We start from the raw sequence: 23,756 nt of genomic DNA, 5'->3' as shown, positions 1-23,756 counted from the left end.
TGAGCCGCTCCAGTTTAAAATGAAATATTTCTTCAGTCAAATCTCCAAAGAAGAGTTTATAGTCAGAGACGTTGGATTCAGGTCCATCTTTGAAATTGTAGCAGTGAGTTTTATTCCCACTGATCCAGAACGTTCCTCTGTTCATTGCATCACATTTATTTTAATGGGTGGGATTTTTAGGAGGTGCTATGATCAGAGGCTCCTAAGCCAGCGTTTGTGGGACTTTTTTTCATTAAAGATCTTTTTTTTTTTTTTTTTTTTAATAAACAACCTATAAGAACACAAATAAACCAAAATAAACAAATAATCAAAAATAAACAAACGGGTGTACCATCTAGTGTGTATATACACACACACACACACACACACATATATATATATATATATATATATATATATATATATATATATACACACACACATACATACACATATATACATACATACAAACACACATACATACACATACACACCCATATACTTAGACATACATACACATACCTACATACATATGTATTTGCCTATACACTCATACATACTGACATATACATATATACACATAACAATTCAGAAATATGGCATCATAATTACAGAGATTCAAACAAAATTGGGTCTCCTTGACAAAATGTAATGTTTCCATTTATAATAATAATAATAATAATAATAATAATAATAATAATAATAATGGATTGGATTTATATAGCGCTTTTCAAGGCACCCAAAGCGCTTTACAAGGCAGCTACAGTTGTAGTTACAGCTGCCCTGGGGCAGACTGACAGAAGCGAGGCTGCCATATCGCGCCATCGGCCCCTCTGGCCAACACCAGTAGGCGGGAGGGTAAAGTGTCTTGCCCAAGGACACAACAACCAGGACAGAGAGCCCAAATATCCCAAATATCACTAAATATGTCATATTGGAGTCTATTAATGAAGGTAATTCTTTCCATTTTAAACATCCCATAAACAATCTCATACCAGTCATTTAGTGATGGAATTTTCACACTAAGCCATTTCTTGGTAATAGTCTTACGGGCAGCCAGACTCAGAATACCATACAACAGCTTGGACATTTTATCTACATCCACTGAGTATAAATATCCAAACAAAAGTTCATCCCAATTAAAGGGAAGTTGCACACTGAAAATGATCTGTAATCAGAATGAATCGATACCCAAAAAGTGTCGATCAATGGGCAAGAGCAAAACAAGTGGAAGTGTTTTATTCCTTGGTCCCCACAGTTTCTCCAGCAGCTAGAGTGATTAGAATGTTTACTTTGTGCAGGAGTAATAAAAAAACCTACAGAGACTCTTCCAACCAAAACATCTCCATATATTAGAACTAGAAATTCTCCACTGAAAAGCACACTGCTGATACCAAATGTCTTTTGAAATTGCTGTATTTGTTTCCCTTTCCCATTTTTTAAAATTGCATTAAAGATCTTGTGTTGGCTCACAGTTTGTCCCCCAGATCAGTTTGGACCTCCGTTTATTCAGTCATGATGGATTTTTGTGGAGGTGCAAACAGCTGATAAGAACATAATCTGGACACAGTGTGGTTTTGAACAATCTTGACACTAGCTTCATGATCAGGGTTTTTGTTTTCCCATTTCCACACTTCTTTCCCTTCACCTTCTTTCTTGGACCAGTTTGACTCACAGCAGTCTTTCCTGCTGATCCAGAGACCCAGAACTTTCATGTCAACTTTAACCTGGATATTAATATCAGCTTTACAGAGATCAGAGGCGATCCACACTCCCTCTGTGCTGCTTTAATTTGGACCTGATGGAATATGTCTGATGTATTACTGCTGTCAGTGATCACTCTGTGCACAGTCTGTCTCACATATGGAGACCCCTCACTGCACATGTTGCTCCATAATTCAGTCTAGTATAATATAATCATAGGACACTCTCCACCCCACCCATGCACTGTTCTCCCTCTTTCCATCTGGCAGACGGTTTTGCAGCATCAAAACCGTAACGACCAGACATTGCAAGACCTTCTTCCCCCACGCAGTCAGACCCCTCAACTCACTACCACCAAAGAACTGATGAACACATCCACCTTTGCAAACACCTTACAATACTCATCAAAAGACTCAAAAACAACAAAAACTTACACAAATCCACCTGGGAACAATATGCTTATTTGCACACTCAGTCACATAGTTACTGAACATACATCTAAAATATACTACATTTTGCATCTTGCACATGTCTTTGTCCTGTCTTGTCTATAATATCCTGACAACAACTCAACCTGGTATTCAATAACTACTGCACAATCCACTTTGTATTGTCTCTGTCCTGTCTTTGTTTATCGTACAGTCAGTATTGTATAGTTCTCATCATAGATTGTATAGTTAGTAATTAGTACCTTTTCTCTCTTAATTTTACCAAAATTTGCCACGTTATTTATTGTAATTTTTAGTTTTATATCTCTTGGAGATATATCTTTTATATACTTATAAATGCACCATGGGGGGCTTGGGGTGAAACAGGATTTCGGTACACTGTATACTGCTGTATTGACAATAAAGCTCTTGAATCTTGATAAATCACAGTTATCTCCTTGTTGATATCAGAAGCACACGAGTCCACAGTGAAAGGAGGCACAGAACACCGTCCTTCAAACCTGGATTACAAACTGAGGTTAAAGGTCGATGATGTCATCCAGACACAGTTTCTAACAGTCAGCTGGCAGCTGTCAGGGCCTGGAGATTCATCACTCTTTAGCTGATGATGCTGTGATGACCTTATCTCTCCTGGTTGGAGCTCAAATGGATCAATGATTTGTAAAAGGAGCTGATGGTGTCACAATCTCAAGGCAGACTGCTGAACATGAGCCAGCTGCTCTCTGATGGAGCCTTTAACACACCACACTAAATTATTGCCATGCCTCCTCTGATTGGTTGAGCCAACATTCTCACTGACATCCCTTCCTGTGAGTTTTACTCAGTAGGTGTTTTACTTTGTAGGTTTTCTTCTTCCTGTGTTCTTCAGCTCTTTGTTTTTGTTATTGTCCTTGTTACACTTTGTTTGTATTTGATTTCATTCACCTCGTTTGAATTTAAACTCTTCCCGTGGCTTTTAACCAATTCCCACACTTCACCTTCTGATTTCAGACCAACTCTTAAGCGTAGCATGTTTTTAATGTCACTGTTGAATCCATTCAGCAGCTCTAGATCACTGAGACATGTGATATTTCATGTCCAGTCAGCTTTGAGGTGGCTGCAGCCACACACGACAGAGGCTTTCAGTGACATGTGATCAGAGTAATCAGTGGTTTCCATGGTTACTGCGCTCCAATCAAAAGGACTTCCTGTTTGATAGGATGCTGCACACTGAAAACTGCTTCATGAACAAACACACAGTTACTCGCACAGCTTCAGATTTTAGATTCCAGCTCAGCCCAAAGTGAAGCTGATGTGTAAGTTTAATAACAAACATCTGGAATCACACATCTGTCGGCTTCCTGGGTGTTTGGTGGCTAATCTAAGTTGACATCACTTCCTCTTTGCCATATTGCTGACATCACTGGTCTAGTCCAACCATCTTTCTGCAGCCTTCTTCAGGCCAATCAGCCTCAACTCCACATACTTTAAATCCCAAGGCTCATCTGTCATTCTCCTTGCAGACTCCTTCTTCCAACCCACCTGCTCCCATGTTACACAGGCTCCATCTTCATCTCCATCACCAGCGCCTAAACTTTGGGAGTTCATCATAATGATCTCTCCTTATTTGTTAGGCTGGATATCTCTGGGATGGTTTGATAGCTCCTTCAAGCACAGGGGCTCCGCTTAGAGAATAGGCACAAAGAGTTAGTTCCAGATCTACGTTAATGAGTATTAATCGGATAAACCAGAGGTAAGTATCATGGCAAATAACAAACCCGCTGAAGGTAGTCGACAGTGATCACACAATAAACCGTAGACACACTGAACCATCTGCTGAAGTTTGACCTGCTGATGTAGAACAAACTGGGATCCAATGATAACTTTATTTATTTCACAGAGCAGTGGTGGCTGCTGCCTCAACACACTGAGGAGGACACAAGGAAAGCCCACTTACACAAACATTTCACATTATTTGGCTCCTTATGTACACTTTCTAATGATCAACACAAACTTCAGCAGAGACACAAACACTGACTGTGGCACAGTGGTGCAGTGGTTAGCACTGTGGCCTCACAGCAGAGGGTCCTGAGTTTGAGTCCATCTGACTGACGCTGCGAGTCATTTCCTCATTCATAAAGTCAAAACTGTCAAAGCTCAGAGGAGAGAATTCATCTGCAGACGTTTACATTTATACAAAAACTAGAATTACAGTTTAACAGTAGTGAGCATTACCCAACATGCCGTGCAGCAGTGTCAGTCATGTCACTACATGAAAGAGTGTATGAAAATAAATTTCTTGGAGTGATAATTGATGATAAGCTGAGTTGGAAGTCTCATATAAACCATGTGAAAACAAAAATGTCAAAAACCATTGCTATTCTCTATAAAACAAAGCATGTCCTGAACAAAAAATCATTATACACACTCTATTGTACTCTGTTGCTTCCATATATGACTTACTGTCTGGAGATATGGGGTAATGCATATAAAACGAACACTCTTCCTATTTTCAAGTTGCAAAAAAGAGCTATAAGAATTATAAACCAATCAAACTATATAGAACCAACTAACATTTTGTTTATTAATCTGAATACCCTGAAATTTTATGATTTAGTTGAATATAAAATGGCACAGATAATGTATAAAGCACAAAATAACTTGCTTTGCCCCAGTACTCAGAAGCTGTTCAAAGTCAGAGAGAGTCAATATGACTTAAGGGGAACAGATTTCTTTAAAAAAAACAAGATAAGGACAAATATAAAGCAGAGATGTGTTTCTGTTAGAGGAGTTAACCTGTGGAATAGTTATGACAGTGATTTAAAAAGGTGTAGTTCATTTTCCTTGTTTAAAAATATGTTTAAAAATAGAGTATTAGAAAAATATATATATCAAGAATGAAAAGAGCAAAAAAAAAAACAAAAACAAAAAACAAAAAAACCTCTTGATTCTTTTGCTTTGATGTAGTTACTTACTAAGGTGGAAAGTTTTTTGTTTTTTTGTTTTTTCTTGTTTGTTTGTTTTGTTTTTGCTTTGTTTGCCTTCTCTCACCCCAACCGGTCGCAGCAGATGGCCGCCCCTCCCTGAGCCTGGTTCTGCCGGAGGTTTCTTCCTGTTAAAAGGGAGTTTTTCCTTCCCACTGTCGCCAAAGTGCTTGCTCATAGGGGGTCATATGATTGTTGGGCTTTTCTCTGTATCTATGAAGCGCCTTGAGGCGACATTTGTTGTGATTTGGCGCTATATAAATGAAATTGAATTGAATTGAATTTTATTATTTGCTTCGAGCCCTGTGTACAGGAGCTGCATGCTAAAAGATCTTTTGTTAAAAGGGTTGGCGTAATAAGCAAATGCTTCAGCCAATACCTTTTGATTAGCCTTGTCTCATGCTTTCTTGCGTTGTGGTAAATCTTTGTTCTGTCTTCACTGAGATATTTGAATGCTAATCAATAAAAACATATCACTCACTCAGTTTGTAAATGTTCAATAATTCCTGCTCCAAACTGTATCTCTTTCACAGACTGCTGTGTGCCATGACCTCTGACCTGCTAAAGAGACTCAGCTGTGGATTATTCATTGTTGTGTCTGATACTTAGAACTGTGAGGAAGAAGCTACACAGTTAATCAGGGTCCCCTCTCTCTGAATCAGGAAAGGTGGGCAGGCCGCGTGTGGGCGGCGGGCCATACGTTGAGTATCACTGTTTCAAATGTGAACATTGTTCACATGTCCAGAGAAGAAGAAAACAGACTTTACCATGAAGATCCTCTGTGTAGATCAGTATAATATCAGCCTGATGTCTACAGTTTAGTGTCAGCACAACTTTCACATCATATTCATCTCAGCACAACTAAAACATGCTGACTGACCTCAAAGTTTCAAGTTTACATCCTGGACTCTCCAGGAAACCACACAGATGCTTCATTCCTGGATCCTGCAGCTTGTTGTTGTCATTCAGGTCCAGCTCTCTCAGATGGGAGGGGTTGGACTTCAGCGCTGCTGGCAGATAATCACAGCTGATCTCTGACAAACCACAGCTCCACAATCTGTATAAAGAATGAAAGATGTAAGTTTACTTGACAAAGTGTGAGCTTGAAATCATGCAGTGTTTCATAATCTGTTCAGAGCTGAAGAAGGTTCAGAATGTAGAAGTTTAGAAAATGGAAACTCCAAACAGCTGAAGCCAACAGGAAGCAGCTTCAAACAAACACAACAAGAGTAAAAACTCTGAATGTTTCACATTAAAGTCGTACATTTCTCATAAAAACAGGAAAAAGACTTGAAAAAGTCGTGTTTTTCCTTCCAGGAACCATATGGCTTCACTTTTAAAGGTGAAGTGTGAAAGAAATGGACATATTTGAAGTCCAACACCTTTTTCCAGTCACATTATTAAAGCAGACAAACTACAAGCTCATTTTCATTCCAACAACATTCCAGCAACACTGAAAGAATATCACACACTAATTTGGTTCCAGCACTTTCACACAAACATCTACTGTCATTATTGTCACCAAACTCTGTGGATCCTTTATTGCAAATTCAAATGGGATTCAAATGGTCAGACAAAAGAGGGTTATGAGGAAATATGATGAAATGTGTGTTAGCAGCAAGTTATTGACACATTTTCCTCAGAAACCAAACAAAATGATTGACAAACATGTTTTTACAAACTCAGTGTTGGACTTTTGAACATATTACAGTTCGGTCACAGATTCACTCAAACACATGATCATGATTCATATAGATGTGAGGAGCACACATCTGTTAGCTGTTCTTTCTTTAATGGTTAAGCTTGTACACTGATCTACAGTTTACACTGATCAGAACCACTAAAGCTTTCAAATGTCTGGTATGTGAGTTGTTGCTATGGTAACCACTCTCAGCGCTCCATCAGAAACTGTGTGTGATCTGTCAGGTTACAGCTGAATCATTAGATTTGAAATCAAATGTAAAGTTAGGATTCATCAGATCAAAGTTCAAGCTGCTCAATGATGAGCATAGACATTATAATAAATGATGGATTTTGTATAAACTTTATTGAGTCTGTGATGATTCCTGGTGAGTCCAGCTGTTTTACTGAACTTTTACCTTCAGACCGTGAATATCTTAACGTGCCGAGGATAACTGGGTGTGATGGTGGAGTGACAGCTGTTTTTAGGATGACGCTCCCCTGCAAACAACTCTTACCTGACTCTTATTCAAGTTTTGAACTTCTGATGTTTGAATTGGGGCATCCCTACCCGACACTTGTTGCAGCTGTATACAGACCTCCAAAATATCACAACAATTTTATTCAAGACTTTTCAAACTTTTTAGCGGTTATCGTGCCAAGCTATGATCGAATTTTAATTGTTGGAGATTTTAATATTCAAATTATTCAAATATTTAAAATCAATGCGGTGTTTAATTGGAAGCCAGTGGAGGCCAGTGAGAATTGGGGTGATAGACTCAAACCTACGAGTACCAGTTAGAAGGCGAGCTGCGGCGTTTTGAAAGAGTTGCAAATCTATGAAGAAGGGCAGAATGAAGCCCAGTGTATAGGGAGTTGCAATAGTCTAACCTGGATGTGACAAAGGCATGGATAAGCTTTCCTAGATCCTCACGTGGTAAGTATTGCTTGGCCTTAGCAATTAAACGAAGTTGATAGAAACAAGATTTAATAACAGAGGACACGACTTCCGCTTCCGGCCGCATGGAGTGAAGTAGTGGGTGCGTCCAGCTCCGCTTATCAATTCTAAATATTGCATTCATCCAGCTGGCTAGTATGCATAAAGGAATCAGCAGTGACATATCTGTGCTGCGAGAAGAAGCTAAAGCAGACATTAAAGCCACCCGAGATGAACTTATGGGAAAAGTTGAACAGCTGTTCACTATGCAAGCAGAGGCAGCGAGCACGTAGAAAGAGATGGAGAAGTCCCTGAGTGATGCGACTGACAGGCTGACAGTATTGGAAAAGTCCTATATGTCTCTAAAGGCAGACCATAAGAAGTTACAAGAAAAATGCAGTGACTTAGAAGATAGAAGTCTCAGACAGAATATCAGAATAGTTGGTGTTGCAGAAGGTGCAGAAGCGAATAACATCACCGACTTTGCTGCAAAGTTTCTGGTGGAGGTCCTCGGAGTAGATAACTTTGACTCCCCCATTGTTATTGATCGAGCTCACAGAAGCCTTATCCCCAAACCACGCAGCGGGGATCGACCGAGGCCCATTATGATCCGATTGCACTACTTCACAGACAAGGATAAGATCTTGAGACTGTCTCGTAATAACGGAAACTTACATTTCGACGGGTCTCCAGTTTATATTTTCCCCGACATAAGTCCTGAGGTTGGGCGGATGCGAGCAACTTTCAATCAACTGAAGCAGAAACTCTGCAGCGCCGGCATCCGATATGGCCTGTATTATCCAGCCAAATTGGTGATTACGGCAAACGGCTCTAGGTACACGTTTACCGTTTATTCAGGTAAAATATGTTACTATGCTGTTGAGGATATTTTTACATCTTCTTCCTTTCTTTGTTTTGTTTTGAGAGAACGAATAAGTTTATAGAAGGAAAATGAATTAGTATGTGTTCGCAAGTAAATTCATAGTTAATATTTAAATTGATTAATATTAAGGCAATTTAAGTTACAAGGTGATGTTTATTCTCTCACCAATGCAATCTCTCCTTGCATGTAAACCATTATAACAAGGATTAAGGTCAATGACAGAGCCTGAACTACTCTTTTTTTTTTTTTCCAATTTGTATTTATTTATTTATTTATTTATTTTTTTATTTATTAATTAATTAATTATTATTATTATTATTATTATTATTATTATTATTACTGTGAGTTTACTTTATCCAAATTAAACTGGATATGAATAATATAATTCATTAGGAGCTTAGTGGTAAGTCAGATGTTCATATCTCTCTCTGAGCTGAGACTTAAATACTTTTGTTGTATGGAGTCCCCTCTCTGTCCAAGTTCTGTTGGACCGCTTTGGTCAGGGAGGAGCAGAGAGGAGGCAGGGACTGTTTCAGTGGGTTTTTTTGTTTGGGTTCTCACCTGCACTTTTGTTTGTATTTTGTTTGGAGGCCATTTTATTAAAAAAGAAAAAAAGGAGGTTTAAATGGGTTGCAAATCTTTATTTACAAGTTAAATAATGGTTATTGATAATTGTAAAAACCTAGTAAATTTTGTGTCATGGAATTGCAAAGGACTCAATGGTGTGTTAAGCGGGGCAACATTCTAGCACACCTTAAAAAGCTGGGGACCGATATAGGATATTTGCAGGAAACCCATTTGAGAAATCAGGATCATCAGAAGCTACGTGGCAGATGGATCGGGCAGATATTTCATTCTAACTTTACAGCTAAGAATAGAGGTGCAGCCATTATTATCAAAAAAGGGATCCCCTTCATAGTGTCAAAAGTATTATCGGACCCTCGTGGACGTTATATCATAGTTACAGGGAAACTTTATAACAATCACGTTACACTTGCAAATATTTACGCCCCTAATGTTGATGATGCAGGTTTTATTAAATCATTCATATCGTCTTTACCTAATATGGACACCCATAAACTGATAATTGGCTGTGATTTTAATTTTGTTTTGGATCCTAGTCTTGACAGATCATCACAAAGATCAGTATCTAAATCAAAATCTGTGAAAACTATCCAGGAATTTATGAAGACATATAAACTGATAGATCCATTTAGAGCTATCTCCCCCAACTCTAAGCAATTTTCACATTTCTCTTCTGTTCATCATACTTATTCTAGAATAGACTTTTTCTTAATAGACTATAGATTTCTTACACAGACCCAAAGTTGTGACTATAAGGCAATAGTTTTATCTGACCATAGTCCAGTATTGCTACAACTAGCAATAGGAGATAGACCTACTGCACCAAAATGGCGATTTAATAATGGTTTGCTGTTAGATAATATTTTAGTAAAAGAAATAAGGATCAAATCAAGCTATTTATTTCCATAATTGACACACCTGAAGTTACGAGATCCACATTATGGGACACATTAAAAGCCTACTTGAGAGGCCAAATTATCTTTTTGAGTAGTTATAGGAATAAGCAACGAAAAGAAAGAGAGTCAAACATAACGGAACTTTTAGAAATAGATAAGGAATATACCATCTCTCCTTCATCCAAACTTTATAAAAAGAAGGTCTCATTGCAGACAGAACTTAAATTACTTTATACAAATGACACAATAAGGTTACTTACACAACTTCGACACAAGTACTATGAACACGGGGAAAAAACAGGTAGTTTACTAGCAAGGCAAATTAAAGAAGTTGCAGCATCAAGACGGATTACAGAAATAAGAACTAGTGCAGGGCAATTAACAACTGACCCAAAGAGAATTAATGATGCATTCCGAGAATATTATAAAGCACTTTACTCTTCAGACTTAAAAAAGATCCAGACATAATTGAAAGTTTTTTCGATTCTATTCAAGTTCCATCTATCAATATAGAACACAAACTATTGTTAGAACAACCAATAACATTAAGGGAGATAAATCAGGCTATTCAAAGTATGTAGTGCTCAAAAAGCCCCGGTCCAGATGGGTATAGTGCTGAATTCTATAAGACCTTTAGCGAACAGATTTCACCCGTTCTTTTGGAGGTATATAATGAAGCTTTAACTAAAGGATGCTTACCTTCAACCACGTATGAAAGCACTATTTCTTTAATCCACAAGCCTGGTAAGGATCCTTTGGAGCCTGGTTCGTACAGACCAATAAGTCTATTGAACGTAGAACGCTTGCTGGCCAAATAAATATGATTAGGATGAGCACTTTACCCAAATTTTTATTTTTGTTTCAATGTATCCCAATATTGATCACAAAAACTTTTTCAAGAAAATAGACCAGTTAATTTCTCAGTTTATCTGGAACAAGAAGACACCCGGAATTAAAAAGACATTTCTCCAAAGATCCAAGATTACAGGAGGAATGGGGTTGCCTTGCTTTCAGCTCTATTATTGGGCCTGTAACATACGTTGTATGTCATTCTGGGGCGGGGAACATAGACCTGATTGGGAACGGATGGAAAGTATGACTTTTTTCTCTAATACTCTTAAATCTTTGGTTCATTCAAATTCAGATCTGGGTAAGCATAAATAGAAAAATCCGGTAGTGTCTGACTCACTAAAAATTTGGTCTCAGATTAGAAGGCATTTTCATTGGCGTCAATGTTCAATCTTTACATCATTAATTCATAATCAAGCACACACATTGTTCTCAGGATCCACATTCCAGCTATGGACTTCCAAAGGGATACACACAATCAAGTATCTGTTTATTGACAATCTCTTTCCTGCGTTTCAACAACTTCAGCAAAAATTTTCCATAGAAAACAGAGATTTTTTCAAGTATTTAAAAATACGTCATTTTATTAAAGAAACGTTTCCATCCTTTCCCAATGAACCACAAAAGCTAGTTTCAGATGATCTGTTTCCGATGAACCCACTAAAGAATTGACAGGAACGGAAGTTGCGAGATAGGTCTGTAATTAGCGAGGTTTGAGTGATCTAGGGAACGCTTTTTAAGAACAGGTTTTACTGCAGCATGTGTAAAGGCAGCCGGAACACAACCAATTGACAAAGAAAGATTGATTAGTGATAATATACAAGGACCAATTACATTACATCCCTCCTTAATAATGCGAGATGGGAGAATGTCGTGAATGGACTGGTTCTTATATAGCGCTTTTCTACTCTGTCCGAGCACTCAAAGCGCTTTATACAGCTAATTCATTCACCCAATCACACCCATTCACACAAGCACTTCTAAGCTTAAGTGCTAAGAATATCTAACATTCATACACATTCACACTCCGATGGATGCATCGGAGAGCAACATGGGGTTAGTATCTTGCCCAAGGATATTTGGCATGCAGACTGGAGCAGCCTGGGATTGAACCACCGACCTTCTGGTTAGTGGCTGATCCGCTCTGCCACCTGAGCTACAGCCACCCAACAGAATTTGAATTTTTTAGACGGTCAATAATTCCCTTAAGGGTAGGAAGTGACACTGGTTTGAACTGAGCAAGTGTCATAGAGCAGCGTAAAGCAGGGGCTTGGCACATCACCAAAGCTTTTAAGGCTCTTTTAAGGTGGAGATTTTATCAGTGAAGTGATTTAAAAACTGTGCACAAAGAGCCAAAGAAGCCAGCCACAATGCTTCAGGATAAGGGTTAACCAAGGAGTTAAAAATATTGAATAAAACGCGTGGATTATGACTATTATTCGCAACGATGGCTGACAGAAAAGCCGCTTTAGCCATCTTAGCAGATTTCTGGAATTCCAAGCGTGTCATGTGTAAAATATCAAGGGACACCTGGAGCCTATCCTTTTTCCACCGCCTCTCAGCTTGACGGCAGGTATGGCAAAGGGCTCGTGTAGAGTCATTTAACCAAAGTTGGGAACAGCTTCTAGGACATTTCACTTTTATAGGTGCCACAGAGTCCAATATGGAGGTGCATATACCAAGTAGGGAGTTGGCAAAGTCATCAAATAAAGACTGTGTGATGCCATCCGTATCAGGGAGCACAGATTCAGAGAAAGATGTAGAGAATTCAGCCACAGTCCCAGAATAAATGATACGGCCAAGGCGTTGAGGGCCCCCAAGGTTCAGATCAGTTTTGCATAGATCAGCATCAAAAATGACTGGAAAGTGGTCAGAAATCCCAGTGTTGCCAGTGTCCCTGACACAAATGTCCAATCCATGAGAGAAAACCAAATCAAGTGTGTGACCTTTAGAGTGGGTTGGAGCATTTACCCACTGAGTAAGATTAAAAGAATCAGCTAAAACAAGTCTTTGGCAAACCTATTGTCTTTATAACAGACATGAATGTTAAAATCACCAGCAATAAGAAAACGGTCATAATTTAAGCAAATAGATCCTAAAAAGTCAGCAAAATCATTGATAAAAGTCTTGTTGTATTTCGGAGGACAGTAGACCACAACACCAAGAGCCAGGGGGGGACCAGCAAGTTCCAATAATTGTGCTTTGAAGCTAGCAAACATAGGTGGGGGCAGCTGCCGTATCCGGAATTATTCCTAAAGACCACCGCAAGTCCTCCACCCCTACCCGAAAGCCTTGGTGAGCTGAAAAAAAGCACAGTCCGGGGGAAGGAGCTTAGAAAAGGGAAAGGACTCACCAGGACTAATCCAGGTTTTTGTCCGGAGCAGTAAATCCAGACCCATAGTGGTAAAAAGGTCATTCATGATAAAAGTCTTGTTCATCAAAGACCTAACATTTAATAATGCCATCCGGGCCAAAAACGCCAGGTCGTGGTTAGAGGCACATCTCAGGCGGCGCAGGTTGCCGTAATGCACGCCACCTCCAGTAGCCTTAAGCCAACTCCGAGCCGGCGAGCAGGTCACCGGAAGGGCTGGGTATGCTTGACTTTCAGCAGGGCAAATCCATCGATGATTGAGCAGTCTAAAAGTAAACTGCTCCTGGAAAGCCGAGGAAGGACGAAGAGTCCCGTTGGTGAAGTCGAAGCCAGACTCGACCCGTGCTTTAAGATGAGCCTTAATCCGTACACGGACACCGCTGCGTTTACCCCGTTTCCTACGGCGTCTCTGGTGAAAAGGAGGCAGAGGTAGGCAGCGTGAACCAGAGAGAGAATCTGTCTGCGTTGAGATGGTATCACTGATGTTTCAACATGGCTCCGGCCTGTAGGGGTCCGGCCCATAAGTATGGAGTGGGCGAAGACTTAAAAGAGTAAACCGGTCATAGGTAATCAAAGCAAAGCCACCAGAATAGCATATGAGCAAAAGGACGAGAAGCAACAGAAGGAGATGGCCTCGTCTTCTGCCTTTCTGCAGATGAGAGTGCAGAAAGGCTGACCGTGAGTGGAAAAAAGATGCAGGTGTCTTTATTAATCTCTGTCTCTCTTCCACAGCATGTCTTTGGTCCTGTCTACCTTCTCTCACCCCAACCGGTTGCAGCAGATGGCCCCGCCCCTCCCTGAGCCTGGTTCTGCCGTAGGTTTCTTCCTGTTAAAAGGGAGTTTTCTGTTGGTCTTCCTTGGTCTCTTGTGTTCTGAGGGCCTCTGGATGTCTGGAGTTTTGATCTCCTCCATACCTGCTTCATGCCCTGGAGGACGGGGCTGTGGCCCCCCCACACCCTCTAACAGATCATGTTTGTACACTTTCTTGGCTGCTACCTCAAAGCACATTGTGCGCTGTCGATCTTGTGTACTGCACAATAACATTTAACATTTAGTATCTACTATTTATCTACTGCTAGCTAGTTTATTGTGATGGTGTTGTATTTATTATGTTGCTCTTTTTTGTTTGTTTTCTTTTCTGTTTTTTTTTTCTCCATACAGGTGATCCAGGTGCTTTGTTTGTTTTTCTTTTTTTCTTCCCCCCTTTCTCACCATCTCTTCTCCCCTCTATTTTTCTTTCTCTCCCTCTCTTTCTTTCATTCTGTCTCCCCTCCTATCCCCCAGTCATGTCTGTCCTGTCTGTGACAACCGAAATTAAAAAAAAAAAACAAAACATAATTATAATAAAGGTCAATCAAATGGACCAATATGGCGAGGCCATGATGATCCACTTGGTAAAGTAAATCCGCTTGGTATCTTTCTTGGCCTTAAGACAACAATTCTGATGACTACAGATCCAAACGGGACAGGCAGAAAAAATAAATAAATAAATAAAATAAAAGGGAGTTTTTCCTTCCCACTGTCGCCAAAGTGCTTGCTCATAGGGGGTCATATGATCGTTGGGTTTTTCTCTGTATCTATGAAGCGCCTTGAGGCGACTTTTGTTGTGATTTGGCGCTATATAAATAAAATTGAATTAAGAATTGAATTAAAGTCTTTTCTCATGCTGAGAGACTGTCTGTACAGGTATCAGTACATTGTAAAAGCAGAAAAGTCAACGTTTTTTTCTAAAGCTATGGAGAACAGTTCCAACAATCCTCAGGTTCTTTTTTCAGTTACTGACTCTGAATATTTCTCCAGCTTCTCGTATTAACAGTTCCTCAGAAATTTGTAAATGGTTCTTGCAGGGGTTTTTTTTTATCAATAAGATAAAACAACTTCAATTGATGATCGGCCTGCCTTCACATGACCTTTCTAAAATATTCACCTGCTCAGCCTGTGTTTTGATCAGGTGGAGGAACTATGTAACGGCATGAAGACATCATCTTCTCCAAATGATGCTGCTCCAACACATTTTTTAAAAAAAAGATTTTTAAGGTTGTCTGTTCCGACATCTTAAGGATTTTTAACAGCAGTCTTAGTTCAGGTACAGCCTGTACAGCCTGTTTTAAACATGCTGTTGTACAGCCTGTACTTACAGAACCTAATCTCGATTACTATTACTCAAATTTTAGGCCTATTTCAAAGCTTCCCTTCCTATCGAACATTTTGGAAAACTTTGTACTTGTTCAGCTGCAATCTTTTGAAAATGGACATGATGTTCTTGAGAGGTTTCAGTCTGGTTTTAAAGCTCTTCACAGCACTGAAACTGCACTTTTAAAAGTTCTTAACGAGCTTTTATTAGCCACTGACTCAGCTGGAGACTCAGCTGTGCTTTTGTTTTTGGATCTGACCGCTGCCTTTGACACTGTTGACCACAGTATCTTGATCTCACGGTTGGAGCATTGTGGCATTAAGGGCGCGCCATTAGACTGGTTCAGGTCTTACCTGTCTGACAGGACTTTCTCTGTGAGCTTTTGAGATTTTATCTCTTCCTCAGCTCCACTTACTTGTGGTGTTCCCCAGGGATCTATACTGTGGCCAATTTTATTCTCTATTTATATGCTGCCTTTAGGTGTAATTTTTTAGAAAATACAACATTTGTTTGCATTGTCGAGGCTGGTTCACAGAGGCGATCGAGCGCTTAGGGTTGTAGCGCCTAAACCAGGGGTCGTCAACCTGCGGCTCCGGAGCCGCATGAGGCTCCTTCATCCTTATACTGCGGCTCCGCGTGGCTTGGGAAAATAAATTGTAAGTATTTAACTAAAGTGTATTTTTTGTATTAGTTTTTTTTTTTTAACTTGTAGTTCTAAATTGGAAGATTGTGATCTTAAAATATAAAAATACAATTATATTTTATTAATTTTTGTTGCTCAAAATAAGCATCACTGTCATGATTCTGGGTCTGTGACCCAGTGCTTTGAGTTTATTGTTATTATTTTTTAGTTTATTCTGATTTTTTAATAGCTCTTTGGGTTTTGGTTGTCGTGTTTATTATCCCTACCTGTGTCTTCCCTTTGTGCTCTGTTCGTGTCTCCGAGTTTTGTGTCGTAAAACAGTCTGTGTGTTTCCTGTTTTACTTTGTAGGTCTGTGTCTCGCTATGTCCATTAGTTTCAGCTGTGTCCACCCCTGCGTGTCATTTCCTCATTACCTGATGTGTGTATTTATAGTGTGTTTCAGTCTGTGCTCTTTGTCGCGTCGTCTGCTTTACTCTGTGTTAACTGGTATTCATTCTGCATCTCCCTGCCAACAGTCTCCGTGCATTTTGCTCCTTCTCCCGTGTGTGTTTGGTTTCGGGTTAGTTCTTTAGTTTTCCCCAGTTTAGGTTTGTTTACTCCCTGCTCTGTTTTTCCTGTGTTTTTGCCTCTTTATCACTTCTGTGAATAAACACTTACTGGCACCCCAGCCAGTACCTGCATTTTGGATCCTTTTCTCAATACACCAAATGACTGCTGCCCCAGCCGTGACAGTCACACTCGCGGAAGTCGGTATACCCGCCAACACGCCGTGCCTTTATCGAGAACATTTAATGATGCCTGGGCAGATTCATTTGCATTTGGCCTACCAGTATGCCTAATTTGTAGATTGTCGATCTTCGGATCCACATACGTATGTGAGCAACTATTCTTCACCATGAACTATGTTAAAAACAAACACCGCTCACACCTCACAGACGACAGCTTACAGTCCTGCGTAAAGATGAAAGTCACTTCGTACAGCCCCGATTTGCAGACACTGTCCGCAGAGGTTCAGGAGCAGAAATTCCATTGTAAACATATCACGGCAGACCTGACGATGTTTGCATGAACATGCTTATCAGCATCTCTTTACTGACCACTTTTCACATGGTTGCTGCCGACATACAGCTGGCTGTAGCTTTGCAGCTCACAGCCCGACACACACCAACAACAACAACACAAAGACAGAGAGAGCACTGCAGACCATGCCCACCACACACGTTAACTAGGTAAAATAAATATTTATGCAGATATTTTGCAAATATTTATTTTTCATTGTTTAGTAGCATAGTGCTTTTTTCCAATTATTTTATTCAATTCGGGTCGAGGCTCTGCTACACCCTCCGAAACCCCAAAAGCGATATAAGGATGGTGGCTCACAACAGTTGTTTGTTTCCAAGACTTTGGATAATTTAAGTTCAGCTTTTTAATTCATTTTAAAGAGACCTGTGTTTCTTTTTTGTTATAATTTCTTTAAGAGTTCAAAATGTTCAAAATGTGTTTGTTACATAAATAAAATTTAATTTTCTCTGTAGCACTTCATGGATTTCATAAGCAACACACTATAGTTGTTTATACTTAGAATAAAGGTAAAAAAAAAAACCATCAAAAAAACAATATATGCAGTGTTATCTTCATTTTAGATGTCAAAAAGTATTTGCGGCTCCAAGTGTTCTCTTTTCCGTGGAAACTGCGTCCAAATGAATCTTTGGGTGTTAAAGGTTGCTGACCCCTGGCCTAAACTGTGGAATTGTCATGTTCCCTGTGTCTGCCCGGCCGGGCCCGCAATTCTAAATGTGTTTATTGTTTTGCTCTCCACTTGCTCCGTCATTCTGCCTGGGCGGAACTCACTGCAAGGCTTCCGCTTTTGGCCCACGCACCTGTCTCACATTACGCTGCTGTTATGTTTGACATTTAGGCCGGGACACCGATCCTCTCATCGCTGGACGATTGTGCGAGACACGTTAGTTTTCTGACTCTAGCCTTCATGAACACTTGCTTTGTGTGAGTTTGTGGCTTCGTCTAACCATTCTTTCCTGTGTACAGTTTCCCCCCGGACCGGTGATCTACCTGCTGCTTCAAACATGCGTGAATTGGTGTGTGGGATTGTGAAGTGTGAGAGAACCTTCCCTTTTTCCCAGATTTCCCCCCAACATGTATATATATTGCACCTGGTGACTGTGCAAATAAAACCTGAACTGAACTGAGAACCCAGTTGATCAGGTAATCTGGAACAGGAAGCTGCTTCCTGGAATAAACCTGATGATCTAATATGAGCTGATTCTTATTATTAATACCTTATTCTCCTCACAGAGCACTGCGCTCTCAGACTGCAGGCTTACTTTTGCTTCCTGGGATATTATAAAGTAGAAGTTTAAATGTGTTTCTAAAAAAAGCTTTGAAAAGCTTGTGTGTTTAACTGTTGGGGTGAGCTCACTGTAACAGAGGAGGAAATAATCGGAGCCAAAGTGTGGATTAGAAAGCAGTTCTGTTAGCTTAATATTTTCAACTGTGCGTTCATGGTATCACTAAATGACAACATGAAGCTGTGATTGGCTGACACTTTAAACACAGTTACCACACAGAGAAGCAGACTCTGTCTAAACCCTTTAGAATAAAAGCTGTCCACATGTTTCTGTCAGTCCACATACTTCTTAAGGTTATTGATGTGATCACTGCCTTCACACTGTTACAGTCAAAGCTGGAAATCATTTACAAGTAAACTTCCTATTCACCAACACTCAGTGTGTCATCAGGAAATGTCTCTGCCCCCACCTCACATCAAAGCATCTGACTACCTGACCAGCTAGCATTACCCAACATGCCGTGCAGCAGTGTCAGTTTGTAAATGTTCAATAATTCCTGCTCCAAACTGTTTCTCTTTCACAGACTGCTGTGACCTTTGACTTGCTAAAGAGACTCAGCTGTGGATTATTCATTGTTGTGTCTGATACTTAGAACTGTGAGGAAGACGCTACACAGTTAATCAGGGACCCCCTCTCTCTGAATCAGGAAAGGTGGGCAGGCCGCGTGTGGGCCACGGGCCATACGTTGAGTATCACTGTTTCAAATGTGAACATTGTTCTGCTACAGTCAATGGACTAAACCAGAGAAGAAGAAAACAGACTTTACCATGAAGATCCTCAGTGTGGATCAGTCTAATATCAGCCTGATGTCTGCAGTTTAGTGTCAGCACAACTTTCACATCATATTCATCTCAGCACAACTAAAACACGGTGACTGACCTCAGAGTTTCAAGTCCACATCCTGGACTCTCCAGGAAACCACACAGATGCTTCACTCCTGGATCCTGCAGCTTGTTGTTGTTACTCAGGTCCAGCTCTCTCAGATGGGAGGGGTTGGACTTCAGTGCTGCTGCCAGATAATCACAGCTGATCTCTGACAAATCACAGCGCTTCAATCTGTATAAAGAATGAAAGATGTAAGTTTATTAGACAAAGTGCTTGAAATCCTTCAGTGTTTCATAATCTGCTCAGAGCTGAAGAAGGTTCAGAATGTAGAAGTTTAGAAAATGGAAACTCCAAACAGCTGAAGCCAACAGGAAGCAGCTTCAAACAAACACAACAAGAGAAAAAACTCTGAATGTTTCACATTAAAGTCGTACATTTCTCATAAAAACAGGAAAAAGACTTGAAAAAGTCATGTTTTTCCTCCCAGGAACCACATGGCTTCACTTTTAAAGGTGAAGTGTGAAAGAAATGGACATATTTGAAGTCCAACACCTTTTTCCAGTCACATTATTAAAGCAGACAAACTACAAGCTCATTTTCATTCCAACAAGTCATCTTCTGACCTGGACTAACAACAGTGGTCTCTATGTGCAGCTGGCTGTGAGACCAGTGCTCAGGGAGTGTCTACAAAGTGCAACACTCGGCCCTGAAAATCTTAGAAATATGGTATCTAACCAGATTCTTAATCTGGATTACCTTGGCCACCAGTAACACTGTGAGGAACCTTGGAGTCATTTTTGACCAAGACATAGCATAGCATAGCATCTTTATTTATAACGCACTTTACATCCAACAATGTTGACCAAAGTGCTACAAATATAAAACAGAGAGAAAACAGTTTAAATTACCATAATTGTCGGGCTATAAGCCGCTACTTTTTGCACAAGCTTTGAACCCTGCGGCTTTTAGTCAGGTGCGGCTTTTCTATGGATTGTCCATGATTTTTGTGATATCGTAAGAGGATTTGTTTTGTTTGTTCCGCTGTTTTATGGCGCTACGTTGCCTGGCGGAAGGGCAGGTGATCAGACACACAGTATCGGGGTTCAAGAGTGGTATGTTGGTCACATGTCTGTCCGCTAGGCAACGTAGTGCCATACGAAGTAGCACAAAAAACAAACTTCAAAGTAGCGCTATGCGTTCAGCGGGAGGCGTGGATGACGAGCGGCGATAAACTTGCGAAAAGCAAGTTATGCTCAACTCCACCGGTGGATTCTGACAGCGTGGAAAAGTGTAAAAACATCCATGATCACCAACGGATTTTGAAGGGCTGGACTGCTGCATGATGGATAGGAGGACACCGCCACGGCCCTTCTGAGGGTGTTCGACTCTGACACTGACAACGAGGATTTCTTTGGTTTTGAAAGTGACAACGAAGGAGAGAAGCAGAGAGTGGATGACGAAGCCATCCTGAGCCTGTTCGTTTCTGACACTGGAGAAGAGGACTTTGGTGGTTTTAGTGCGCAGGAAGAAGAGAAAGATGGTGGTGAAAGACTGACTTTTCTTCTTGTTAAAGCTGTGTCACTGCACCTGAGCCTAAAAGGTAGGCCAAATCTATTTTTCTGGTGTGCTGTAGGTTATTGTTATGTACTACATTTGTTACTCGTTTATGAAGCACAGTACATGTTTCGTACTTGTATTTACCGCTACTTGTACATATACCTAAAAAGTTGTGCAAATATGTACCCATAACTTGTTTTTCAAAATATTATTAAAAGGGATGTGTCTCCAAACAGCCATCTCTTTCCTGACAATTCCCTTTGTGCATATTCTCTTACATATGATAAGTCAACATTGAAACACCTGCGGCTTTTAGTCAGGTGCGGCTAATGTATGTACAAAACAGGATTTTCCCCTAATTTTAGCTTGTGCGGCTAATATTCAGGTGCGCTTTGTAGTCCGGGAAATATGGTACATATAAAATATCTTAAAATTAAAAATAATATAATTAATAGGAAAACATATTAAGAGACATCAACAAGTCATGCTGTGCTAAAAGCTAAGGTAAGTAAATATGTTTTAAGACGTGATTTAAAAATAGATAAGGAAGGTGCCTGTCTAACATGTAAAGGCATGTTTATGGTAAATGGTAAATGGACTGGTTCTTATATAGCGCTTTTCTACTCTTTCTGAGCACTCAAAGCGCTGTACACAACTTTTACATTCACCCATTCACACCCATTCGCACAAGCACATTTTTTCTAAGTGCTTTCTAAGGTAACATTCACACACACATTCATACTCCGATGGATGCATCGGAGAGCAATTTGGGGTTAGTATCTTGCCCAAGGATATTTGGCATGCAGACTAGGGGAAGCCAGGGATCGAACCACCAACCTTCCGATCAGTAGATGACCTGCTCTACCACCTGAGCTACAGCCACCGCACAATCATTCCACAATTTTGGTGCTGCCACAGCAAACGCTCTCTGAGCTTACGATTAGTCCTGGGCACACTCAGGAGGAGCTGGTCTGCCGACCTGAGGGACCGGGAAGGTATGTATGGATGAAGAAGCTTAGAGAGGTACAGAGGGGCAGCATTGGACAAAAATTTAAAAACAAATAAAAGCATCTTAAAATGGATCCTAAAATGCACAGGCAGCCAATGAAGTGAATATAAATCTGGGGTGATGTGCTCGCATCTACGCGTGCCAGTTAATGTGCAGCAGCATTCTGAACTAGCTGCAGTCGAAAAACAGAAGATCGACTCACCCCAAAATAAAGAGAATTACAGTAATCCAGCCGAATGGTTACAAAAGCGTGGATTACTGTTTCAAATTGCTGTCTCGCAAGAAAGTGCTTAATTTTGGCCAGTTGCCTCAGATGAAAGAATCTAGACCTTACAACCAACCCGAATTGGCTTTCAAGCTTAAGATCAGGATCCATTTTAAAACCCAGATTAACAATCTCTGGTTTACAGAATAATTTCAGGGATTGCAAATCAACACACGGAACAGCAGTGGAAGCAGGTCTAAACACCATTACTTCAGTTTTAGAATAGTTAAAACAAAGAAAGGACTTGATGTCCTCCAGACATGTTTGCAAACGATTTACAGACGACCCATCTTTCTTTTTAAGAGGAACATAAATCTGGCAGTCATCTGCATAACAGTGAAAAGAGAGTCTGTGTTTCCTAAGAATTGAGCCCAATGGAAGTAAATAAAGTGAAAAAGGGATAGGGCCCAGAATGGAACCCTGTGGTACTCCATAAGACAACAGAGCACGGGAGGACTCACAGTTTCCTAAGTGAACTGAAAAGGTTTGATTTGTTATGTAAGACCTGAAACATTTCAGAGCCACACCTGTTATACCAACACAGTGCTCCAAACACGATATTAAAATTTCATGGTCTACAGCAGGGGTCCCCAATCCCAGTCCACGAGGGCCGGTGCCCCTGCAGGTTTTTGATGTGTCCTTGATCCATCACAGCTGATTTAAATGGATAAATTACCTTCTCAACATGTCTTGAAGTTCTCCAGAGGCCTGGTAATGAACTAATCATGCGATTCAGGTGTGTTGATCCAGGGTGAGATCTAAAACCTGCAGGACACCGGCCCTCGTGGACTGGGATTGAGGACCCCTGGTCTACAGTGTCAAATGCAGCAGTTAAATCGAGTAAAATAAGAATGACACTTTCACCTGAATCACATGATAAAAATATATCATTAAAAATTCTTAAAAGTGCTGATTCAGTGCTATGCATTGCTTTAAAACCAGATTGAAAAATCTCCTGAACATTTTGTGCATTAAATTATGGGATCAATTGGTCATATACATTATTTTCCAAGACTTTAGATAAAAAAAAAAGTCCTTCAATGCACATATTAAACAAATATGTAAGACTGCTTTCTTCTGTTTGCGCAACATCTCTAAAGTTAGAAATATCCTGTCTCAGAGTGATGCTGAAAAACTAGTTCATGCATAATAATGTAATGTAATGTGTAATGTGTATGTGTTAGTCCCCGTAGGGAAATTACTCCTCTGCATTTAACCCATTCACCCAGTGAAGCAGTGGGCAGCCACCAATGCAGCGCCTGGGGAGCAGTGTGTAGGGAAGGTACCTTGCTCAGGGGTACCTCAGGGTAGCTGTTCAGTGGAGGTGAACCCCCGACCTTCTGATCATGGGGCAACCACTCTACCTACTGAGCTATCCCTGCCCTACCAACTTCCAGGCTGGACGACTGTAATTCATTATTATCAGGAAGTCCTAAAAACTCGCTGAAAAGCCTTCAGTTAATCCAAAATGCTGCAGCAAGAGTCCTGACAGGGACTAGAAAGCGAGAGCAGATTTCTCCTGTTTTGGCTTCCCTTCATTGGCTTCCTGTTAAATCCAGAATTCAAAATCCTGCTCCTCATATACAAGGTCTTAAATAATCAGGCCCCATCTTATCTTAATGACCTTGTAGTACCATATCACCCTATTAGAGCACTTCGC

General features: G+C 40.3%; 1 protein-coding gene across 1 annotated transcript in view; it reads right to left on the bottom strand.

Annotated features, from left to right (window-relative positions):
- LOC146504777 (ribonuclease inhibitor-like) overlaps window positions 1-19,522 on the bottom strand; it is a gene marked incomplete at its 5' end in the record, with an annotated part of 29,430 nt that extends 9,908 nt beyond the window's left edge. Inside the window, 2 exons of the mRNA XM_085183537.1 lie at window positions 5,976-6,152; window positions 19,320-19,522. Of these exons, the coding sequence (XP_085039663.1) occupies window positions 5,976-6,152; window positions 19,320-19,522 (380 nt within the window). The remainder of the gene's footprint in view (window positions 1-5,975; window positions 6,153-19,319) is intronic.
- Between the last annotated feature and the right edge of the window lie 4,234 nt (window positions 19,523-23,756).

The sequence above is a fragment of the Neolamprologus multifasciatus genome, chromosome 13 (assembly GCF_963576455.1).
Source record: "Neolamprologus multifasciatus chromosome 13, fNeoMul1.2, whole genome shotgun sequence".
In the NCBI taxonomy this organism is placed as follows: domain Eukaryota; kingdom Metazoa; phylum Chordata; class Actinopteri; order Cichliformes; family Cichlidae; genus Neolamprologus; species Neolamprologus multifasciatus.
The sequence above is the reverse complement of the archived record's forward strand: the minus strand, read 5'-3'. Positions and strand labels throughout refer to the sequence as shown.